We start from the raw sequence: 23,971 nt of genomic DNA, 5'->3' as shown, positions 1-23,971 counted from the left end.
TATCTTATTGTTTAGATTAAAAAACAGGTTGCTTAAATTAATAAGTACCGCTAACTGTATAATTGGATATAGGTACAAGTATTTAAGTATGTAGACTATGCAGCAAATTAGGATACCTTACAAGTATGCTACAAAGAAAACTAGAATGTCGGCTGTCAGCTGTTCTTCAAATCATAAAATCTGAAGATTTCTCTGTGTATTCCCATCACCCAGTTTATGTGTTAATCGCGTTGGCATTTATTACAATAATTACACCCTGGAAGATTTTTCCTTCAAAATTGTAATTTTATTAATTTAAATGTTTTAAATGATTTAGTTGCATACGTATTCTATAATTATTTATTCGTAAGAATTCGTAGTGTCTGGAGATAGTGCGGTAGCTAGAGTAACAGGTCACTTTTTACTGCATTGAATATCAACTCATTCCCACTGGAATATTGTTTGACGACACGAATGATGGTAAGAGCTAGTTATTGGTCACATACCACCAAGTGACTTCTTGCACAACCTTTTTAGTAATTTCTCTATATATTTAAAGTTTTCAGTGAATGATCGTGAGTCAGAATTGATAGGTAGAACTGATTGAATGTAAAGTACCGATGTGTGATTATCTATTAATTTTTAAACAATTGATAAATAAAGATATTTATATGAAGACGAATGATGATTCTAAATTTATGAAAAATCATTAAGGTATTATTTATGAATCATTTCATAATTTATATTAGTTAGGTAAGTACTTTTTATTAATCACTTAAATTAATCTGAATAATGTTTGTACATTAGAAATGCAACAATTATTATAATCACATCATTTAATTTGCAGACGAATTTTTTATAAATGAATAGCTAGATGAATCAAATAAATAGAAAGCAAAAATTAATTTTGTTTCGGACTTGAAATAAAATCCTTTTCTTTATAATGATGTCCATCGACGGATATTACTTTTTTACTATTGACTTTACTTTAAAATTTTCAAGAAATTATAAGTGCCTTCTTGGCGTTTAGAAGGCCATTAATCTACTAAATACAGATTCTTAATTAACCTAAACCATTTCATTCTACCCAAGAAATATGAATTCTATTCTAGAAAAATATGAAGTACCAATTACCTACCCAAACGCATCTAATTTGCATTGTATTATAATACAAAGACTATAAACCGCCTTAATCATACTTGAAGGAATTAAAGTATTTGACAATGATGATAAGATAAATGCTAGTTAAAATACCTAAACGGATTGATTAGTATTTAAATGTTTATCACTGGGGTGCTGTTGGGTACAGGAAATAAAAAACAGTAATTGTTTGTATAGTTCAGTAAAAGTATACGTTGCCTCTTTTTAAAATGTTTTTGTGATATATGTGATTGATGATATTACATGGCTTTTGTGACAGACCCAGTATTTCGTATTTTATTCGATATGTTTGTCGAATTTGATTACAATATGTTTATATATTTTATCTGTAGGTCACGGTAGTGCCCCCGCATACACGAGCCAAGCGAAGCGCAAGGGCACTTCCTACCTTTTCTCATCATTTTTTTTAAACTCTCATAGAGTTGGTTTCCGATATACATATAACTAGCTGATAGTTCATACATTCAGGATATGATGGCAATAATAGACTAATAAAAATACACAAAATCTTTAGTGAATGTCTCAAATACTTTAGATTTATTGATATCGGTAGTTTGGCCGAGTAGATTCAGAAGTTTGGGTCTACATGAGATCCTTTCTTTTTCACAGGTAAAAACTTGTGTGGCCGTCTTGGCATGTTTTTAAAGTTATAGACACATCGTGTATACTGCAGAATCGTAATACCAAAGTGTAGGCGAGTGAGTGAGATATAATTTGTCTTATACGTGCGAGTGAAAGAGTGCTAGAGTGCACGCACTGTTACTCTGATAAAATACAGTTTTGTTGGTGTATCCTGTTAACCTATTATTTTGAACGCCAGTGGTACCTACTGCAAAGTGCACAGAAAATAAATAGAAAAAAGAACCGTTATAACCCATATAATCTTGACCTTTTATATTACTTAGAACAAGATGTGGAAAATGACCAGAGGGTTAAAATAAACACAAACGCCATAAAATAGTACAAAAATATATTTAGGTATTTACAATATTAAATAACATTAAGGGTTTTAGCTAAAGGTGATCACAGTTGCAGAAGTAAACAAGAGTATAGCTTGCATAGCTTGTGATGTTTAGATGATTAGGGGGGTTTTGTCAAATGCTGGTACATTGAAAGGATGCAAAATATAATCTACTGTTTTTTTCAATTTCCATTTTTTACTCGGCCAATCGCGGGACTTCACAAGTTATATATGAAGTTAGTTGCTTTTCTACAAGCGAATTTGCGAATGTCTTCTGATGTTTATCTTCGATCGACAGCACAACTTATGTTGTCTCGGAAAATAACAGCAAAAGTGAGCTCTTACTTTTTTTAGTTAGCTTGAAACACAGCTTACATAATGATCGTAAGTATTATATAACACTTGTTCTATTTTACGACTCTAGACTTTATACACCCAGTAAGGCCACGGCCGGATAGAGGCGGCTTTAATGGCGCTTAGCGCCTAGCGAGTCACCTGTAGAGTAGCTTAGTAAAACAAAAATATTGAATGTTATAGAAAGGCTGCACCGACCGCTTGGCATCTAGATAGCAAGCAGCCAGAATGCAAGCCATTCGGGACTAGGTAAGCCGTTTGTCTGTGTGGCCATGGCCTCAGGGTGTCATGATTGTAACTTATAATTAGGTTGAACTTAAAACTTGAAAACATTTCTCTTCATTTGCTAGGAAAAAAATTAAATGTAGCTGTACAGGATTAGCATAACGCGGTCAGAATTGAGCTGTGGTTGGAACATTGCCATGTCGATCTAAGATGTGTATGCCTGTAACGTAACGAAAATCGCCATTCAAAAAGGATGATGACATGCGTGCGAAGGGGTTGATGATACGTATATAGAATGCTATCGCATTGATAAAACTAATTCAGCTATATAAGTCATTCAAAAACTATGTATCATTTGCTCTCGTTAAGTCATTAACGCATGAATTTAATAACAACATCTATACTATTGAATTATTATTGCTATATATGTAGTCCTATTAAGCACGCTGTGTAAATAAATTATTGCTACAATAAGGAATTAATATTACAACATAGATGCGTTGTGTTAATTTCTGAACATTTTGTTGAAAGAAGAGTATTATTTGTATTCAGAGTAAAATGTCATTTAAAATAGTCGTAACAAAGAACGCAAAATCGTCTAAATACATTCACAACAATTTATCTATTGAATTAATTCTTTCAACTTAAAAAAAATAGAACATTAATGAAGTTAAAATATATTTGAATTAAATAATAAATTAATTACGACACCTTTACAAAAAAATGTCACGTTTTTCCTTACGAACGAAACGTGGACAATGTTAGTATGTTAGTACTAAATGTACCTACTGTGAATTATGAACGCGAGCCTCCATGGTATTCTTGCTTAGACGGACAATCTCCAGATATCAGGCATGTAATGGATGAGATTGTTGGATATTGCCCTTGCGCTTGCAAAAAAAGTTGTCTGGTGCATATTGTATTAAAAATGGAGCATCACATTTACGTGAAGTTAATTATTTTGGGAGCTTTGAAGTGTCTGTACAGCAATATGGCCGAAGGAAAGTGTCTTTTACGTTATCGTCTAAAATATACGCAAAAAACAAGCTGGGAGAATCTTTGCCAAGTATCAACTGTGTATCTTGATTAGGTAGGTACCTCATGTCTGGAAAATTACTGTCTAAGCCAATAAGCATACGATCATAGGACATATAAATACTACTCAATCGTCGACATTTCGTTTGTTAGAAAATACGTGTCGCCATGAGGCGCTGGGATCTTGGACCATATACGATAAATATGTATCTAGACTGACGTCTTGGTGTATATTTATTTCCTTTATATCTAACATACTTCCATAATATAAATAATATTTTATATTTAACTTATAAGGAAACGAATTTGGTAACTAAGTATGCTAAGGCCTAAACGTTTTTAAAGGTCTTATCGATATTAATTCTAAGTGCATAATATGTAAATAGTTTAAAATACCTTTAAAACAATTCATTCATACACGTATCGTAAGGCACTTATAGAATCTATCTAGTGAAACGTTAACAACAGAAACTGAATTATGGTGATCAAATGTCAACCATCCCTTTATGAAATCTCTTGGTCTTATTCTTATCTCATATACTTATTTATATATTTTTCCTAAGGTTATTTCAAAAATATACAGTGCCGTTTTAAGCGAGAGAAAGAGTATTCAGTTAGAAATATTCTTAAAGTATTGAAGATATCTTCGTTTTACAGTTCTTTTGTGTGTTTTTAGCAATTAAGATTTGGGGTTGACGGCCACATCCAGATGTTGGGCAGATGGTATTTGTTAAGTTCATGTTTTCAGTAAATTTATTGCATAAGCAAAGGATTTCTTTTTAAGTACACAAAAAAATCTATTGTACATATGACAAAATATTATGTTTGCCTATCTTTTTCATTGAATAAATTTTTTAATAAGCCTTGTATTTACTCTCATACTAAATATTTTCTACGCCGTAGGCTCCGTTACGATTCATATAAATTTGCTATAAGGAATATTTAAGACATTTTCTAATACCTGTTTCATGAAAACAAAATAAGATTAGTTTTTTAAATAAATTTTAAATGGCTTATGTATAAAGAATAAATTTCAATTAAATTATTTAACAATTTCAATATTCAAGGTACTGTTTCGTGGCTTAATTTCTTATGGAGTTGTAAATTTCATTACAGCAATAATTAACAATTTTCTAGTCAATAATAATATATAATTTATGTTTGTGCTTCTCTAAAGTATGTAAAGATAGTCTGTGAAATCTTAGTCTATTACAGTCTCTTTTATATTGCAATAACCTATTAACATATTATATGCCAATAGACTAAAGCATTAAGACATGAATATATATCCATTACAATGAATTATAGTTAGAGACCTGAGACCTATATATTTGGCTAGTTACAATTATCCTAGTTCCTATTCTAGCAAGGCACAAATGCTCGTCAAGAAAATGGATTCCATAAAACAAGATGAAATTAAACTAATCATATAAATAACCTTAACATTAAAATGGTCCCACTGAACTGCACTTGTAAAGTCACAGATAACACAAATGTTTTAATATCAGGCAGGTTTCCGCAGTTTGTGTAAAAGTAAATGCTAGGATTGAGTTTTTGTCTCTCCTGTATCGCTGTAGCAGTGCTTATGACCTGGGTTTTTGTAGGAATTCTCATGGAGGACACTGTGGGAACTAGTCCTACATTTTGTGAGACACAGTTCATAATCATCTGCTAATGAGTGGACTAGAACATGCTCTTCAACTGTGAGTTTTGAGAGGACCACTTGCAGCATATTTCTCTGAAAATGCACAATTTTTTCAGGTTATTGGACAATATTTCAGATTTTTATTAGTAATTGAAATTATTGCTTGAATCCTGTCATTGGATAAGTTAGGAGTGCGATAATTAAATAAGAATATTGTGAAAAAAAGGACAACAACATGTTTTGGCGATAAACATTCCTTTTATGGATTAAATATAGTGATTATAAATGGACAGCCATTCTGATTTTTTGACAAATTATTCTTCAAGCAACATAGTTGTGTTCAATTTTTTTAGTGCATATAGTATACTTTTAGTAAATCATATATTCTTATCTTAATCATAAAACATGTGTGTGGGAAACGAAAATCAAGACTCGATGCTATTTATATTGTATAAATGTGTCAGTCAAGTTTCACTTTTACTTTTCATAGCAACAATTGTTTGATTATATAGATTGACAATAAAAATTTAAAATAGATTCGATTAACGATAACAACTTGTTGAATTTTAGGATAAACCATTTTATTATATGCTTTACATAATGACCGTGCAGTGGTTAACGCGTGAGCGTAAGACTAAGGGGTCCTGGGTTCGAATCCCGGTGGGGTAGCACAAAAAAAAAATGTCTCGATCTGGCAGGACACAGAAGGCTGATCACCTACTTGTCCATAAAGAAATTCGATCAGTGAAACAGATGCATATCATCTGCCCCATACCCCAGTAAGGGACACGGGACTTCACTTTACTCTTTTTTTTACATAATGAAATGAGTTCTCACCTTGTTAGGGTCCAGACAACAGGAGACACAGTATTCATATACAATACAGCAGTGGTTTGCATTACATGATGTACAACTGTATCTTGATGTTTCTTCTGCATCAGCAATGCAGCATCCATTCTTTCCTACATCATTTCTTTGACAAACATAACCTGAAAATAAAATGGACATTCACTGAAGATAGAGACCTTTTAAGTAGCATATTATGATATCTAAAGAGACTACTTGCAAGAGTAAATGTTTATAGTTAAAAAATAACAGAGAGCTTATATATTATTTTATGTTGTGTTGCTGTGAAGATAATACATATTAAAAATGGCATTTGATTGTTTTAATATAACTTTTTAAACTTGGAGGCATATGCATTTACAGTATCTGTATTATTTAGACTTCCAGCCTCCATTAAGTACATACAGTGGATTGCCTGTATCCACCAAAATAGCCAAATTTAAAAATCAAATAGCTTTATATTTTAGGAAAAGAAAATCGCACATACTTAATATATTCAGAAATGGCTTTTCATAACTCATCCAATTATCTAGATACAAAAATTCCTGTTGAATAGTTAACAACAATAAGTGTCTCGAACATGGAAATTGTCAATAGCTGAGCCTAGATCTATTGTCTCGTCAATCTGCTCTTGCTAGTAAGACTGTGTATTCATAATTGTAATTACCTCTGTCATCTACTATAAGTGCTCTTCCTTGAACGGAGTTTCTGCACTCAACATCTACAGTCTCATTGTGCTCCTGTAATGTTCTCCACACAAAAGGTTTCTGCTCTAAGGAAACATCCTGATATATCATATTTTTATCTGTACCCTGAAAGTGAAAAAAAAAATTGATCTATGCCTCAACAGTTAATTAGAGTAATTTTGATCACTAATAATTATCATACATGTCCCAGTATTCCCCTTATAGGGGATAAAATCTTATCTGTTTAAGTCTGTTGTATTCTTAAAATTACTAAATGATTGGAGCCCCCTTAAGACCCACTAGTTATAGGGCTCAACCAGACTTGTTTTTTAAGATTAAAGATAGGTTTAATCAATGGCTACAGGGTAGACCTAAGTCCTGACTAGAGCTAGGTGTACCCACACTTTGGGTGTTTCATATAATATATAATAGTTTACCTCTCTAAGAAAACTGACGATACAGTAAGTCAACGAAGATGCAAATATAATACCCAGGACCAATGGTCTTCGGATAAAGCGTAATATGGCAGCATACCACATTTTAATGTAAATAAGCCTTGTGTTATTACTATAATCTCTTGAGCACAAAGTGTGTAAGGATAACATTTTTATATATTATTACGTTTCCGCATAATCTTCAATAAATTTTCTTTCATATTGCACAGTTTGTAACATAACGCCAATATTTGTAATATTTAGAAAACAATGTATAATGAAATGTAGCATTTATATCATTGCTTATTTAATTAGTAAACTATAATTAATAACAATTCAAATTTATACAATAATCAAAAATATTCTTTTCGGTGAAATAACTAATCCTAAATGACATTGACGGTTTGACAATTGTCATTTGTCATCTTGATTTTAGGTTACAGAGCATACAATGTATGCAAAGAATACAAATATTTAGATTTTTTCGAATTATCCCTAAAAATAAATAAAAGAAAAAGTCTAATAAAAAAGGAAGTCTTGTGTTCATCCGTTATTTGGAGTTGAATACAGTAAGTACCTATTATGGCAATAATGTCAATGAATTAAATAAGTTTAACGATTGTAAAAAAGTTAATATAGAAAATGGAATTTCATATTCAATAAATTGTTTTCAAAAAATTAAAAGTTAAAAAGATTAGATGTAATTGACTTACTTGTCTTAGGCCGTACTGCAACTTATACGTATTATTCTGTGCCTACACGGCTGAGATAAAGCCCCTGCCCATCGAACCTGGTTGTGATCAACCTCCTCTTTACCAAAATTTAAATGTTAGGAGAAGAAGGTACTCCAGCTCTCTTTAACCTATCCCAAAAGATATCATAAGAGACTAGATCAAAACCCTGACAGAGTCAAGAAAGGTTAAGGCAGCAGCAGTACTTATAAGCCCGTTTAAGGGAAAAAATTTTAACAATCGCAATACGATAGTTTTCGTTAAGTTGAAGTACACTATGTGTAAGTGAAGTACAGTAGATAATATGTATGCTGACTACAGAAATTAAAAAGAATTGCGAACACGATTTGAGTTTGCTTCATATTACACTAGCTGCTCCCCGCGATTTCACCCGCGTAAGTCCGTATCTCGTACGAATATCGTGATAAAAAGTTGCCTATATGTTATTCCAGCTATCTACGTACCAAATTTCATTGCAACCGGTTCAGTAGTTTTTGCGTGAAAGAGCAACAAACACACACACACATCCTTACAAACTTTCGCATTAATAGTATTAGTAGGAAGTAGGAGGATAATAAATACATAATAATAATATAATAATTAATATTCGTACGAGTAGGATAGGATAGGATTATCCCAACGGAGTATTCATCAGGTGATCCTGTCATTTCATCAAAATCCTTTTAGTAGTTTCAGCGTGATTGACGGATAAGTACTTGTCCATACAAACAAACTTTCACATTTATAATATTAGTAGTAAATGAGAATAAAAATAAGAAGAGAAAGTATAAAAAGAAATAAATTTCTTAATGTAAATAATAAACTGTACAAAAAATTATTATTACAGCAATTTCAATAACTCAGATAGAATTTTTCATGTAAAGGAGGCTTCAATACTTAATTTGTAAAGGTATTCATCCAAGACATAATTTGAATGTTGAAGACAAACGTCTGTTCCTCTTAATAAATTTAATGGTTCAATCAATTAATATGAGTATATTCCTAGAAATGAGTCATCAGTGAACATATTTAGGATATATGCAATCTGGAATCACTTCAATTGTAATATTCAAATGTAATTCAAATATAATTCAAATGTATATTTTTATGGTTCTGCCAAATATCACCTGGAGACGCTTGAGGCGATGAGTGATGATGAAGAGGCGTGCTAAGGAGCTCATAAACGACGATGATCTGGTAGGCAAAAGACTACAGAACCTCGCTCATCGCCGTAGAGTGGCTAGTCTATCGCTCTTTTATCGGATACACTTTGGAGAGTGCGCTGCGGAATTACACAATTAGATTCCGCCATCCCCATTCTTCCATCGGTCGTCGAGGCGCACAGACTCTAGGCACCGCTTTATGGTGGATGTTCCATGTATCCGGATTAAGCGGTTTGACTCTACATTCTTTATTCGAACCGCAAGGGACGGGAACATGCTTCCTGAGTCTGTGTTCCCTGACGGGTATAATCTGGGGATCTTCAAAAGTAGAGTGAACAGGTACCTCCTAGGGAAGCGCACTCCATCTTGGACTACATCTACGCTTACCGTACGGCGAGATGGTAGTCAAGCGCTTCCCTATCCCACAATAAAAAAAAAATGTTTAATAATAGCTTAATTGCTGTAAGAGTTACTATATATGTTTAAAAACATTAAAAACACTTTTAATGTGGGAGCCGAGAATGCTTCGGCACAAATTAGGTCAGCTCGCATCAGGGTACCATACCCCCCTACAGAAAAACGGCGTGAAATAAAAGCAAGCTATTGTGTTTCGTACTGTGAGTGGGGGAGCAGGAGGCCCATTTCCTTTTACCCACCCCTTCCAGTTCATTCATTCTTTTTAGTCAATCCTTTCCTTTTTTTGAAAAGCGGACATTGTATTCACAGAGGCATTACCCCTGGGAATGTTCAGGGGCGGTGGTGATCGCTTACCACCAGCTCGGATGCCTGCTTATAGCATAAAAAACATTCGAATTGGACCCGTTCATTATTACACAGTCCGAGGGCTAAGTTAGGTTTCATGTGATACACACTAAAATTTTGTAGAGCTTTTAACCGATATTGACAAAATTGCTTTAATTTACTCATAATATTCGATGTGGTATATCACAGTACAGTAATACATAGATAACATATTACTGAGTAATAGCATATTTATAACTATATTGAGATAAAGCATTAATTACTTATATAGTATAGTTGTATGAGTTGGTAAGCTTATCTTCTACGGATACTGACTCAAACGCTGATTACATTCTCATTTTTCGTTCACTGTAAGCTTATCAGTATTGGGTTGCGTTATATTTTTGTTTAATAATAGCGTAGTTGCTGTTGCTACTGCATTGTTTAATCGCATAAGGAAAAATATGGATAATAAGTACATCGATTTTTTTAGGTTTTGTTGTCGCTGGAATCTTGAAACTTCTTTTTTGGGGTTGGTCTGATTAAAGATAGCCCAGTCTTAAGATACTAGGGCACTTATAGGGGAAAATAAGTACTATAACTGGTTCATTGTTAGTTTAAATTAGGACAACGCCTATTTGTTATTTCATTATAACATATTGGTTACTTTAAGTTTGTTAGTTGTGTTTTAACCTTTTGTCATTGAATCAACAAACAATTAATAGGGTACTGTTAGTGGGTCGTACCCTTATTATGTAGGAAGTTTTTTTAAGGAAAATCGGGCAGTTATAACATATACTTACTAGTATACTATATATACCTATACCCATTTATATTTTGTGACTAAACTACTAATGTACCGAATTTAATTAAATTAGATTTCAGTTGTATGAATTATCATGGTTAAGTATAATGAAGTAAGGACGAAATATATTTGCTATTTTATCCTATAGACAAGAAGCACTTGCCTAATAACATCCCTTCACATATTCGAAATTTCGCGGAGGGTTATTTTCCCACCAATCCTACTCGTGAATAAGCAATATTTTTTGGGACTATCAAGTACATGCCAGCAAGAGATACTTTAAATTTAAAGTAGTTTGGATTGTAATGAAATATTTATAGTCTTTACACATTATAATTATATCATATCAAAAACAATATTTATTGAAAATTTAACAACTTCAATACAATGTAACAGGATGTAATTAACATATATTGGTTTCATAACTGCTTGTGCTCTCGCTTTTTTTTCTATTTTCACTTCAGTACTTAATTGCCGGAGGGTTGGCAGCAGAAAAACTTGTGAAGTTGCCACTCTGCTTTCTAAAATGATAAGTTTGTATAAATTACTACAAAATTACACATGTATAATTATTATTGTAAATTTGATGCAGGTATGTTAACAGTCAGTGACTATGTTAGTTGCGATATAAAAATGTTCGTATTTTTTACATTGTGTAAAATTGTGTCTCATATTTTGTAATGCATATTTTATAAGAGCTTGCAATCAGTCAATATGAACGGGTTGTTACTAGTTAGAAACTAAATAAAAAATATACAAATCTTTCGTAAGTTTTTTTATTTCCAAATTAATCCATTTTTTTACAACAATTAAAAGAAAAAAAAAAAAACAGCCAGACCAAATCAAATTCTTTCACATCGAGATGCTATGCAAAAAAAAATATAGGTCGTAAGCTCGACACAAGTGCCCACAAAAAATGCGATAGGTAAGGTTCATATGAATAGATTATTAGCACAAGTGGAGCTTAAATGTGTGATGTTATTGTGATCTGTAATTAAATTGTTATTTTGAAATCAGCATATGTATTGTTATTACGAGTTTTCATCATTCGTTTATTTATTAGATATACATTTTTTCTTTATTTCTCAGACCAATAAAAAAGAATAGACAATAATACGCACAGATAATAACAATATTTTAGTCATTCGCGGGACGACGTATGCTCGCCACGACATAATTCACTTGACTCGTTTTGTCGCGTTTTGATAGTATATGCATAGGTGACATACTACTATATTAGTAGTTTATGTCTATATCTCATGTCTAAAGTAGAGATACATGTATATGACGTATACAAAAGGTTGACATCAATTTTTCTATAAAACCTAACATGGCGGGAAAATGACATCGAATTTTGAAGTTTTTGGTCAGATATATCTCGTCGTCGTTATTGACGGCGAGAAAAGATCATGCATCGTTTCTTATGGGTAAATAAGAATATAAAATAGTAATAAAATTGCTATAAAGACCTTACAACTGAAAAAATGTATAATGCTAGATACATTATATTACATTATTATTTATATGAGTTATTTTGTATGTATATTTATTTTATATATGTATGTTGTATGTAAATTTTTAGAATGTTGTTATTTTATTTGTTATATTTGCTATACTTTTTACCTATCTCCTTTTAAGTTACGTTCCTATCTATCTTTCAGTTGGTTGCCTGGTAGAGATCACTTATAAGTGATAAGGCCGCCTTCTGTGCTGTATCTACTTATTTGTTTAAGTATAAGTTTTGTTTTGTGTTTTGTTTGTCAGCACAATAAAGTGTTTAAATAAATAAATAATTTATAGTTTGTTAATGTCATCATTACAATTGGACTTCAGGAGCAATGTCTAGCACACCGGTATTTAGTACTTCTTAAAGACATCTAGAGAGCTTTAAAATTGTGTCTATTTACAAACATTTATTGTTATATGTTTTCATTAAAAACAACAAAAAAAAAACACGTAATATAATACAAACTCCTTCAACGTATGTTTAGTCTTAGCACCTCTCAACTACTCTCCTCAGAATCAGGTTTTCATATATCGATACAATTAGATGTGTATATGTTTCCCCTTTATATTATATGATTCAATACAAATAATATTGAGTATTTGAAGGCACCTAGATCAATACTTGTGGCTTATGTGTATTTGATATATGACTTTAATCAATAAAACTCGTAAATATGCAAATATTGTATGTGCTATGAATAGTATGTAATTAGCGTGAATATAGTTAAATGTTGAATTAATGAACCTTTTTATATCGCTTTCGTATATTTTTTTCTTAATATTGCAACAAAGTAAATATTTAAATATCATATTTTCCAAAATTACCATGCATTCAATACTGCAGTAGAAAATTTTGTAACAGCCTTTACACATTTTGTGGGTAGTCTTCTTGCACACATTACAAGCACCTAGCTTGACAGTTGTATTAAGAGATGTCACATTTTCAATAATTGGCATCATATCTTCATGGTTGACTTCCGTTTGCGGCTCTTTGTTGATCTAAAACAAAATAATAAGAAAATGATATGAAGACCAATTTTTTGTAGACATAATTTTTTTTCAAATATTGAATTTAAAAATATTTACCACTGTGAATTCATCTGAGAAATTAAACGTTAATGGACTTGTAAAACCACTGTCTGTAGATATTGTACATCTAGTTGCTTCTACTTGTTGATTAATATCTAATTGAATTACAATTTCAGGTCGATATATTGTGTCATTATTGCGATTCTCAAGTGAGTCATTTTCAAATATATTTCGTTCGCCATTGGAGTTTAAAAGACTCTGTACTGTTGGATATCTGTGTGAATCACATCTTGTATCCTGGTTAAATGTTGTTGGGAACACGGATCCATGTTGTGGTAATATATCTGAGTTTTCACTGAGTGACTGAGTTGAGTTGACAGAGTTTTGACTTCCATTACAAATGTCTTTGTTGGGATTGTTACATAAATTATGAAGTTCCTGATCTACATTAATCCTAACTTCTTCATTATTTAAAGCTGATTCAATTTGGTTTAGTTTATTCATGTTTATATGGTTAGAAACAGAAGAAGGGTTTTCTGCCATGAATATTGGGTATACATTATAAGGAGGTGGACGCGTCATGCTCTTATCCTTACACCATTTTATCATTTCAAGTAAAAGATATCTACTTTGGTTAAAAACAATAGGAAACGAGTAATCTTTTGCGATTGTCGTGATTCTCATAATAAAGTTGTTTAATACGGGATCATTATGTTCTATTGGTATTAAGTACTTTAGGACATATTCATATGAATGGCTGAACTTTATTGTTTTAAAGCTCTCATAATAATTCTGATTGTGACAAAATGGTCGTTTGGTAAAGTAAAATTTGATAATATCCAAAATATCGTACAGAATTATATCTAATGGATGAACCGCTGCTTTATGAACATAATTACTAAAAGAGTTATTTATAGACACTGAGTTATGTTCTAAATTAATGAATAAAGGCGTTGATGTTATTTCGTTGGTATTATCTTTTGTTTGCAGATTTTCTGTACATTCGAGCGTTTGTTTGGTATGTATTATTTCCTGCTTTTTATTTTTGGGTCTGGCACGTTTTCTTGGCCTGGTATTTTTATTTTTACTATTATTGTTGTTATCCTGAGGTATGGAAGGAGATATGTCGAAGTCATCGTCTATAATCACGGTCACCTTTACGGGCTTATTCAGATCAAAGTATTCGAGGTTTGAAGCACCTGTAAAAAGAAATGAATTAAATTTTCTCACAATTTAAGCGATAAAAAATCGATTCATAAATATTCTCATTTTATCAATATATCAGCATAATTACTCACTGCATTCATTTTGATAAGCTGAATCTAACGTGTGACTAGCAGAAGTAAACATGACCTGTAACAAGAAATAATAAATAAAGTGAACAAACAGGACAATAAAAATAAAGATGCACTCACAACGTGTGTTAAGGTGGTTTTAATTAATATATTATTTAATAAATTGGTGTCTATGTAGATTGTTGTTCAGTGACAAGATAAGACACATCACAATATAACTGATCTTATACTGTGTGTAGGTACTATTCAATGGAACTTATGGTTGCATGTACGCCGATTGCGTAAAAAATACTTAACAAAACGACGCAATTTATTTATTTATTTATATATAAGTTAATTTAACTGAATATTAGAAAGCAACTGACGTGACCTACGCAGGCGACCGGAATACATGTATACATGCACGTGTACATCGTACAGTCTCACTCGAAAGATCTCGAAGAGGCTCAAAAACTGCACAGGTCTATTCCCACATATATGCTGGTCTAGCTGCTCAGCATGTGTGGACCTATTCGGTGGAACGTACTAGCCAACAGGCCGACCTTTCATCATCATAGCCGGATAGCAAAACAAGGTCGGCCGGTGCTCAGTCAGGGGGTTTACAACTTTACTGCCGACATTTATGAAAAAAAAAAAAAAAACATTAAATGGTTCAATATTTATTACGTACACTACAATTAAATAAGTTTAATATTTAAGAAAATATGTTCCATTGTTTCGGTAATTTACTATTTTGCGTATGCATTCCACGTCGGTCCAAGGTATGTTTATGCTTAGTCATTGAACCTTCGTCGGAGAATATGTATTTCATTTTTTATATAAAATGAAACCTTTGATTGTATATTCTTGAGAAGATACAATATACACGAGTATAATCACTTTTAAAAATAATTTATTTAATATATTTTATATTTTACTTTATAATTGTTACTCATACTTAAAATTATTAAATATAGAAAAGTGAATTGTAAGAGTAAAGATCGTTGTCTGGTCGCTGGCGCAGCCTTATATTTCATCGAGTCCCGTATTCGGTGGGGCGGGGTCGATAATTAGTTGTCTTCGGAATTACCTTTTGTTGGCTGTATTACTGTATTGTTTAACTTGATCCTCTCATTCTTGGAGGTCCAGGGTGTCAACTGTCATCATAGTATACATTCGTGAAACGTCGTCGTCATGCCATTCTTTATAGTGTACTTATTTATTTTAAAACTATGTCAGGGCTTCTGGGTGGCTTGACTCGCGAGTAAAAATAACTGGTCGTGATTACTTTTTAAAAAATAATTGATTTAAACAAATTACAATTTTTATTGAGAATTATTGAGAATTGAATTTGTCATACGAAAAATCGTTTAATGAACACTACCGTCAACGACCTCTGCCCTCGCGTGTCTGCCCGGTCTGGCCGCTCGCTCTGCGCGCCGCGCCTTTTAGGCGCTTTAGATATACAGTTTTAGTCAATCATATCGTGATAACTTTTAAAATATTCCTCCAAATTACTCAGTGTAAAACACAAAGTTTATCTACATTCAATACGTAAAGTGACAGATGTATAACTTTTCATAAAAGTCCGATATATATTCTAAAATGTGCATTGTTAAAAATATCCGATTAAATTGTATGTTTGGTTCACTATTTTGATCATAGTGATTTACACGTAAAATATAGATATATACTGTCGCGGACTTTAATTTAGAACTATTTAAGACAAATATTCCTACAGTAATTATCTTTGTGTAACCCCAAACAATTAGGGCAGCGCCCGCCAATATAGCTCTCGTTAGGCAGTTATCGTTATATTATCACCAAATTATAAAAAATTCCTTTAAAATTTTAACTTATTATTTTATTCTGATATGAAGGCTATATTAATGCAAAGTTTCACACATCCTTATAAACTTTCGCATTTATAATATTAGTAGGATAGTATAGTATGATATATATGATAGTAGGAAGTAGTATATATATAATGATATATAATATCAATATATGATGATAATAATAATAAACCCGCAGGGCACCTTGTGGCGAGGTGACGAGGAGTTCGCTTTTGCTTTACATTGTTTATGGTTCGCAAAACTGCAAGAGGTACACCATATTTCTAACTTAACTTACGAGTAGACACTTCTATTACGTACTCGTATACCACACATGATGATTATGTATGTGGGACCAGGCACGTCTGTTAGAGATGTTATTATGTGTGAGACGTGTCTGCATGGTTTGAGGTCTTTAGCCGTTACAATTGCAAATGTGTAAGCAATCTAAATATCGATGTAATATTTTACAATTTGTTATATCACACACAATAGAATCTACACTAATATTATACTTTATAATAGGAATTAGGAAGCTTTTGTTTTACATGTTTGTAACGTTTTCACGCAAAAACCACTAGACCGATTTGAAAAATTATTTCAACATTACAAAGCTGCAATTTCTCTGAGTGACATAGGCAATACTAGTAAAGGTACCACGGGCGAAGCCGGGGAGAACAGCTGGTTGCTAATATAATAATAGCCTTTGATTAATTTCATAGGTAAATAATAAAAAAAAAAACTAATTCGCCTTCAATTTGTCAGTACTATAATAAATTTAAATGGGATCACATGGCAGGTAAGCAAAAAATAATAATAAAATCGGTTCGCAACCTAAAAAGTTACAAGGTAACAAACACTAAATACTTTGATTATAGATACATAATTCTAAACGAAAGGATAATTAATGTACGAAAATAAACCACATTGTTATGCAATAAGGTTCATATTATAATTGCTGATCTATTGATATTGAATAACATGATCAACTCAATTCTACAAAATATTTGAAAAATATAAATCTTACGCTTTTCATACGTTTGAAATATACAAAGTAAAGCGAACACAGAAAATTCAATAGATTTTGTGTCAAAAAATAACCAAAAACAAGTATTATTATTATATTACCCTCAGTAATCAATTGTTTTCATGAGGCAGCACTTGATAAGTGCGAGCATTTTCCGTTTACCCTAAATGTATAGGACTCGAATTATTCGAATTATTTTGTGTGTGGGTTACATGACGTCTGTCAGTCAACATATGTGACGTCATCACAAAACTATGTTTGTCATCCCGAGACATATTATATTATCTGTGGTTTAGCGTTGTTATTTTATGGATATGATTTTTATCCTCGATGTAGAACATATATAATACAATTTTCAAATTGAGGACAATGGTAGGCACGAAATAATCTGCATGTGATGCATCTGATTCACTTGAATGAATTGATTGAGAGAGAGAGAATGAGATTGAATGAATGAATGAAAATTCTTTATTGTGTACAAAATAGACACAATATAAAGACGAACAGAAAATTTAAAACAATTAGCGATCTCTACCATGCAACTCTAACAATAAAGAAAATCAATTTTTTTTTCTTAGTTCCCATCGGCGATCGAGCCCTTAGCGACGAGAGAAGCGACAAGCGTTTTACATCGGTATTTAATAACGACTTAAGATACTGTACTAATATCATAAAACTGAAAAGTTTGTTTGTTTGTTTGCTTGCTTGTTTGGTGGAACGCGAACGCTAATTACAGGAACTATTGAAAAATTCATCTGGTGTTAGATAGCCCATTAATTGAGGAAGTCCTTAGCCTATATAACTAAGGGTAATACATGGGCAAAACCGCGGGTCACAAGCTAGTTCAGATATAAAATGACTCAACTCATACAGTTTATGTAAATTGATGATTATTTTGATCTTCACTTCTTTATCAGTGATTTATTAAGAATGTTTTACTTCATACGATATGGGAATTACAAACAATTCGTAAGAAATACATACATTTCAATACATATTCCGGATATGTATTTTGTATGCATTAATTTAGAAAATCAATATTTCATACATGTATGCTTAGATCTTTAAAATTACACAACAGATTTTGATTGGTTTATTATAATAGAGTGATTAATTAATTTTAATTTTGATTCTTATTGGTTTATATATATAATAACATCTATTAAACTACTCTTAACCCGTACGAAGCCGCGGGCAAAAGCTAGTTTACATTATAAATTTATGTGACAGTATGTTTGTTTGTCTTTCTTGCACGTTGCAACGGAGCTATTTTATGATACGATTTTTGTGTCTAGAGATAGTGAGTCTAGTGAGAGACATAATGAGTGATATATTGGGAATTTTCCTTGTCTTCGCAGACGAAGCCGCGGGCGCAATGCGCAATGGCGTATGATATTATAACTAAATGCGTTGCCACACGAAAAATCATTGAGGATACTGAATATATATAAATAAAGAAATAAAAACATATTTATCTACATAAAATTAAGTACATCTCTTAACGACCCACTGACTACCGAATTTTATGTCTAATTAATAGAAAAGGAAAACGAAATAAATTTGCTAGTTGTTGTAGAATGAGTCCATAGTTGTGTGGAATGGCGTGTGGCGTGCGCGCGCCTGCGTGTGCATGTGCATGCATGTGCGTGCATGTGTGTGTATGTGTGTGTGTGTGTGTGTGAGTGTGTTAGTGTGTGTGAGTGAGGGAGCATGTGTGTGTGTGTGTGTGTGAGTGTGTTAGTGTGCGTGTGTGTGTGTGAGTGTGTTAGTGTGCGTGTGTGTGTGTGTGTGTGTGTGTGTTTGCACGTGCGCATGTGTGTGTGTGTGTGTTTTCACGCGCGCATATGTGTGTGTGTGTGAGTGTTTTGTGTGTGTGTGTGTGTGTGTTTGTGTGTGTTAAAATAATTTGTGTGATGAAAATCAATGAACAACAATCCAATGTCCGAGGGGATATGCGTAAAGATTTTGGAAACGTTTTATATTATTATTACGTCTTTTATTTTTTACTTCGATTATAAGAAAAAGCAAATAGGGATATTTGCTTTTCCAATTTTAATTCCATTTCTTAAATAAGTATTAGAAAGCACAGTATCCAAAAATCGTACAAATTTATTACATATTATAGATAAGAATTAATACGCAAATTCCGTGAGAATACTCACTTATAATTTATGGTATCAATCAATCCAAATCCAGAAGATTCCTTGCAAAACACTGCACAAATAATAATACTTTATACCACAATTGTATTTGCGATGGTAATAGCATTCAAGGGTTCAAGGTTACACAAATATCAAAAATAACGTTTTATGACACGCGCGAACACGTCGCCAGTCACTGATCAAATGAGAAAACACATATAAGTCACGGGTGGACGCGCGGGCAGCGGAGTGGGGGACATTTTATTGGAAGGGGTAAAGTGTTTACTAATGTACATATACACTGGCACATATTACGAGTATAATGATATGTAACTACGTCTAACATCCAAAATTTTTAAAAATATGTTTAAGCATCCAAGCTATTTCCTTAATTTAACGTGAGAATTTTTTATAAAGAAAAAAAAAACACATCATTGATTTTAACGAATTTTTAGAACGATATTGTCGACGTGACTGTTACGATAGCATTCGCTTTATGAGTGGAACTGGTCCGATTTGTTGGTGCTATTTTTATATATTGCAGTCATGTCCTCTACAGTTTGCTAAGGGCAGACACTGTCTGCTTTGAACCATTTTTTATGGCGAGATGTTAATGACATTGATGAATGCTTTTCGTAATATGTGACTGAATTAATCGCATGCATTATTTGTTGAACATTAATGTATGTATGTCGCAGGCAAATTGCATAATTATGTCATTTGTAATATTTTGTACATCTAATTTGGAATATGTTCAGAATTTACTTTTTCCACAGGTGCACAAGGAGTCGGTTGTGAGCCGACGGAGACCCACTTTACGGGCCGCCTATTTCTGGGTAGTTAAAAATACAACGAACCTAATGTAACCCACCCCCTTAACCAAAATAAAAAATTCTGATTCCGAATTCGGCATATTATGTATTATTCGTCTGCATATTACAAAATGTAGTTATGTATATATAGTAATGGGTAGTTAAAAATACAACGAACCTAATGTAACCCACCCCCTTAACCAAAATAAAAAATTCTGATTCCGAATTCGGCATATTATGTATTATTCGTCTGCATATTACAAAATGCCGAGCGTTTGTAAACGGCATAATTATACACTTTGCCTGCGACATATACATATCTATACACCTGTACATATAATAAAACTGTAAAAAAAGTGTTTGTACATTGAATAACTTAAAAAAAGGGAGTTTAAAAACAGTTACATAGAATACGAATACTATAAAAATTGTGTCCGTTTGTCTTTACACTTACACTTTTCTTTTGTTTGTACACGTTAATCTCCGGAAATGCTGGTTGGATTTCATTGAATTTTTTTCTTGTATAGTCGGGGAACATATAGTCTATAGTTTATTTCGGAAACTGGACCAGGTGTTCTAAATACATAACCGCAATAGACCGCCTAAATTATTTCAACCATCAAACATTCATTATACAACTCATCATCATACGATGAATCGAACAGTTCACGCATCTCCATTTCATCACAAACTTTAGACAACTCCTGATTGAATTCGCTGTTGGATTGTTCTATATTCTCTTCAATGGGTGTGGAAATGCAAGCACTGACGCACATTTCACTGCAGTTTTCCATCTTTCTAATAAAGAAGAAAGTATGTAGCACTGTTTATAGGTATTTTCATCGAAGTTGAATGATTTCTGCAACAACAGAGTTATCGCATTAATATCAATTTGTTTACACTTAATCTGACACACACACGTTAGGAAACAACAACAGAAATACAAGTAAGTTTGTCAATAGAATAAACACTTACCTCCATGGCTATTGAAGCGTTGAAGTAACACAAACGTAGTATTGGTAGACGTATACAATCCACTGTGATCAAACGACCATAGACTGACTGCAACTGTTCGATCTTATCTAGCACCATTCTTATCTAAAGCAAATTCCTAAGTACAACGAAACTGATTGTAACTCTATGAGTCAACAAACTTATCTCACGTTTCTTCGCAACAGGCATCAACCTGCTTTGTGACTCTCACAAAAGAATGCGATTAAATATTCACAAAACGAAACCGATAGTAACTCTATGAGTCAACAAACTTATCTCAAATTGCTTGCACAGGCATCAACCTGTTTTGTGACTCCCACAAAGAATGCGATTTAATATTTACAAATCGCTATAATTGAACATTCCTATGACAACCATTGAATAGATTGGTACTGTAATAAACTGCTAATAACAGTAATATCATGGATAGACTAGAATTACAAAACATGAAAAAGATTCATCCCAGTCTAGAAAATAATGTTTATGCTGCTAATAGACTGCCTATGTATACCCATGTACCAACGTATATAATATGCAATTTGGATGCAGATGATAAACCAGGTTCACACTGGGTAGCTGTACATATCGATACGATTGGCATCGGTCAATATTTTAATTCATATGGACGAACACCTGAGCGATATCATCTCCAGTTTTTGAAAAGGAATTGTAAGAGATGGGACTGGAATATTGATAGGATTCAGAATGATTGGACTTCAGTTTGTGGTAAATATTGCTTAATGTATTTGCTATACAAGTTTCAGGGATATTCAATGCATAGTTTTACGAACATATTTACAGGGAACACACTGTACAACGATATTTTAGTGGATGAAATGTTTCGCTCCTATTTTATAAGTAGATAAGGCTACAATTCAAATGTTCATCAATAATAATTTTTGTATAGCAAAATGGACAAATGGTCGCCAAATCTAAAACTCGCTTTAGCAAGAAATCAGGGTCTCCCCGAAATTCGGTTTGGTCAACAGCAAGTAGGTTATTTAGGAAACGTTATTTGGTGACCATTTTCCATAAGCACACAAACCAGTAGATAATAAGCAACAACATTTGGGAAATAATAATGGCAGTTAAATGAAGGAATGTGTTTTATTGATGATTCAGAATAGCGAGGTAGGTCGTAACAAAGAAGTTTTGTAGGCAGTGATAAGCGAGGTGCACATTGAGTAATAGATATGAACGCCGAGTTGGGACGGTGTTGGAGGAATAATAATAATAATAATAAACGGGCACGTTTTCCGCAACTCGACGACTAGCGCCTATTTTGCCTGAAAAGAAAAGAAGGGGGTAGCCAGTCAAAGGTGGAACCACCCCAGCTCCTCCAAAAAGCTAAGCAGTTTGTTTGGGCTGCCGAAAACCTCAGGGAGGGACCTAGGACAACCCATGTGCCTTGCCCTGTACTCCGCAACCGCCGTGCATTCCATGATCACGTGGGCTGCCGTTTCTTCAGTCATCATGCACGCTCTACATAATGGACTGTCAGTGATCAGTCAGTGATGAACGGTGTTGGAGGAACAATAGATAATAGGAAAAGGTGAACAATGGGACGCTAATGGCGGTACAGACCCACCGGATATCAATTAGATATGAGTAAATCGATCTGCACATCTCCGAAACCGTGCACTAAAATGGATCGCAGATTCGAGCTCAGACGACACCAAGACCCATTTTTTTATAATGTGTGCAACTGATTCGCGGGAACCAGCGAATTACTACTACTTATACTATAACATGTAAAGGAATCGTCTTATTGAAGATTTGGAACTCTCGATATGGAGGCAATGCATCATTTATATAACATGAATATAAATGATGCCTTGGCAAAAGTTGTCCAGTCAGTTGTGTATTTTATTATCTGTTGACATATAAAAATTTAAGATTAGGAACTTACGATGTGAAACTCCACGAGCCCAGTTACGTTATCCCGTATAGCGGGCAAGGTCGCCGCTTGCAGCGGTCAGGATGGGGAGCGGCGGTTGAATAGCCATGTTTGGGGGCACCCCGTAAAACAGGTGAATGGCATTTAAAATAAATTTTGTTGCAAATACCTTTTGTATGTGCGAGCACGCTTCGGCACTAATTGGGCCAGCTTGCACCAGGGAAGTACAACAATCCCACAGAAAACCGGCGTGAAATAGGGTCATGCCATTGTGTTTCGTACGATGAGTGGGGTCCGGGGCCCTTTTCCTTTTCCTAACCCATCCCAATCCATTCCTTCTTTCCACTCGTCGATCCTTTCCTTTTTTCACTTACCTCTTAAAAGCGGAAGAGCATCCGCAGAGGCACTATCTCTACAATGTTCATGGGCGGTGGTGAATGCTTACCATCAGGCGAACCTTGTTCCATGTCATAAAAAAAACTTTGACGTTTGGGTGATGTCCAATATCTTCCTGTTGGAAATTGCAATCGGTTGATGTTAATACAAACTGTGACATCCCTGATAATGCTAGTCATGATTTTATTTTGGAAGCGAATCGAGAATACCCCAATGAATTTCATGACTTGCATTCAGATCTTCCGTTTTCTCCTGAAATTGTATATTTTGGTGATACTGAACAAAAAAAAAAAAA

The 23,971-nt window shown here is 33.2% G+C and overlaps 3 protein-coding genes across 3 annotated transcripts in view; 1 reads left to right on the top strand and 2 right to left on the bottom strand.

Moving 5' to 3' along the window:
• Window positions 1-2,093: 2,093 nt before the first annotated feature.
• On the bottom strand, window positions 2,094-7,712 carry LOC119830830 (SREBP regulating gene protein). Its single transcript, XM_038353981.1, has 4 exons — window positions 7,330-7,712; window positions 6,874-7,018; window positions 6,198-6,349; window positions 2,094-5,453 (listed from the first exon to the last, which is right to left on the bottom strand). The coding sequence occupies exons 1-4, from the start codon at window positions 7,495-7,497 to the stop codon at window positions 5,256-5,258; spliced, it is 663 nt and encodes a 220-aa protein (XP_038209909.1). The 5' UTR covers window positions 7,498-7,712; the 3' UTR covers window positions 2,094-5,255.
• Window positions 7,713-11,085: 3,373 nt separating this feature from the next.
• Window positions 11,086-19,900, bottom strand: LOC119830972. Its single transcript, XM_038354164.1, has 5 exons — window positions 19,600-19,900; window positions 14,600-14,654; window positions 13,359-14,500; window positions 13,098-13,271; window positions 11,086-11,287 (listed from the first exon to the last, which is right to left on the bottom strand). Exons 2-5 carry the CDS (start codon window positions 14,649-14,651, stop codon window positions 11,234-11,236), a joined length of 1,422 nt encoding a protein of 473 aa, XP_038210092.1. The 5' UTR covers window positions 14,652-14,654; window positions 19,600-19,900; the 3' UTR covers window positions 11,086-11,233.
• Window positions 19,901-22,294: 2,394 nt separating this feature from the next.
• The window catches only part of LOC119830929 (protein singed wings 2), a 31,592-nt gene continuing 29,915 nt past the window's right edge, over window positions 22,295-23,971 (top strand). Inside the window, exons 1-2 of the mRNA XM_038354119.1 lie at window positions 22,295-22,359; window positions 22,718-22,879. Of these exons, the coding sequence (XP_038210047.1) occupies window positions 22,295-22,359; window positions 22,718-22,879 (227 nt within the window). The remainder of the gene's footprint in view (window positions 22,360-22,717; window positions 22,880-23,971) is intronic.

Source organism: Zerene cesonia, chromosome 12 (assembly GCF_012273895.1).
Source record: "Zerene cesonia ecotype Mississippi chromosome 12, Zerene_cesonia_1.1, whole genome shotgun sequence".
NCBI lineage: Eukaryota > Metazoa > Arthropoda > Insecta > Lepidoptera > Pieridae > Zerene > Zerene cesonia.
The sequence above is the reverse complement of the archived record's forward strand: the minus strand, read 5'-3'. Positions and strand labels throughout refer to the sequence as shown.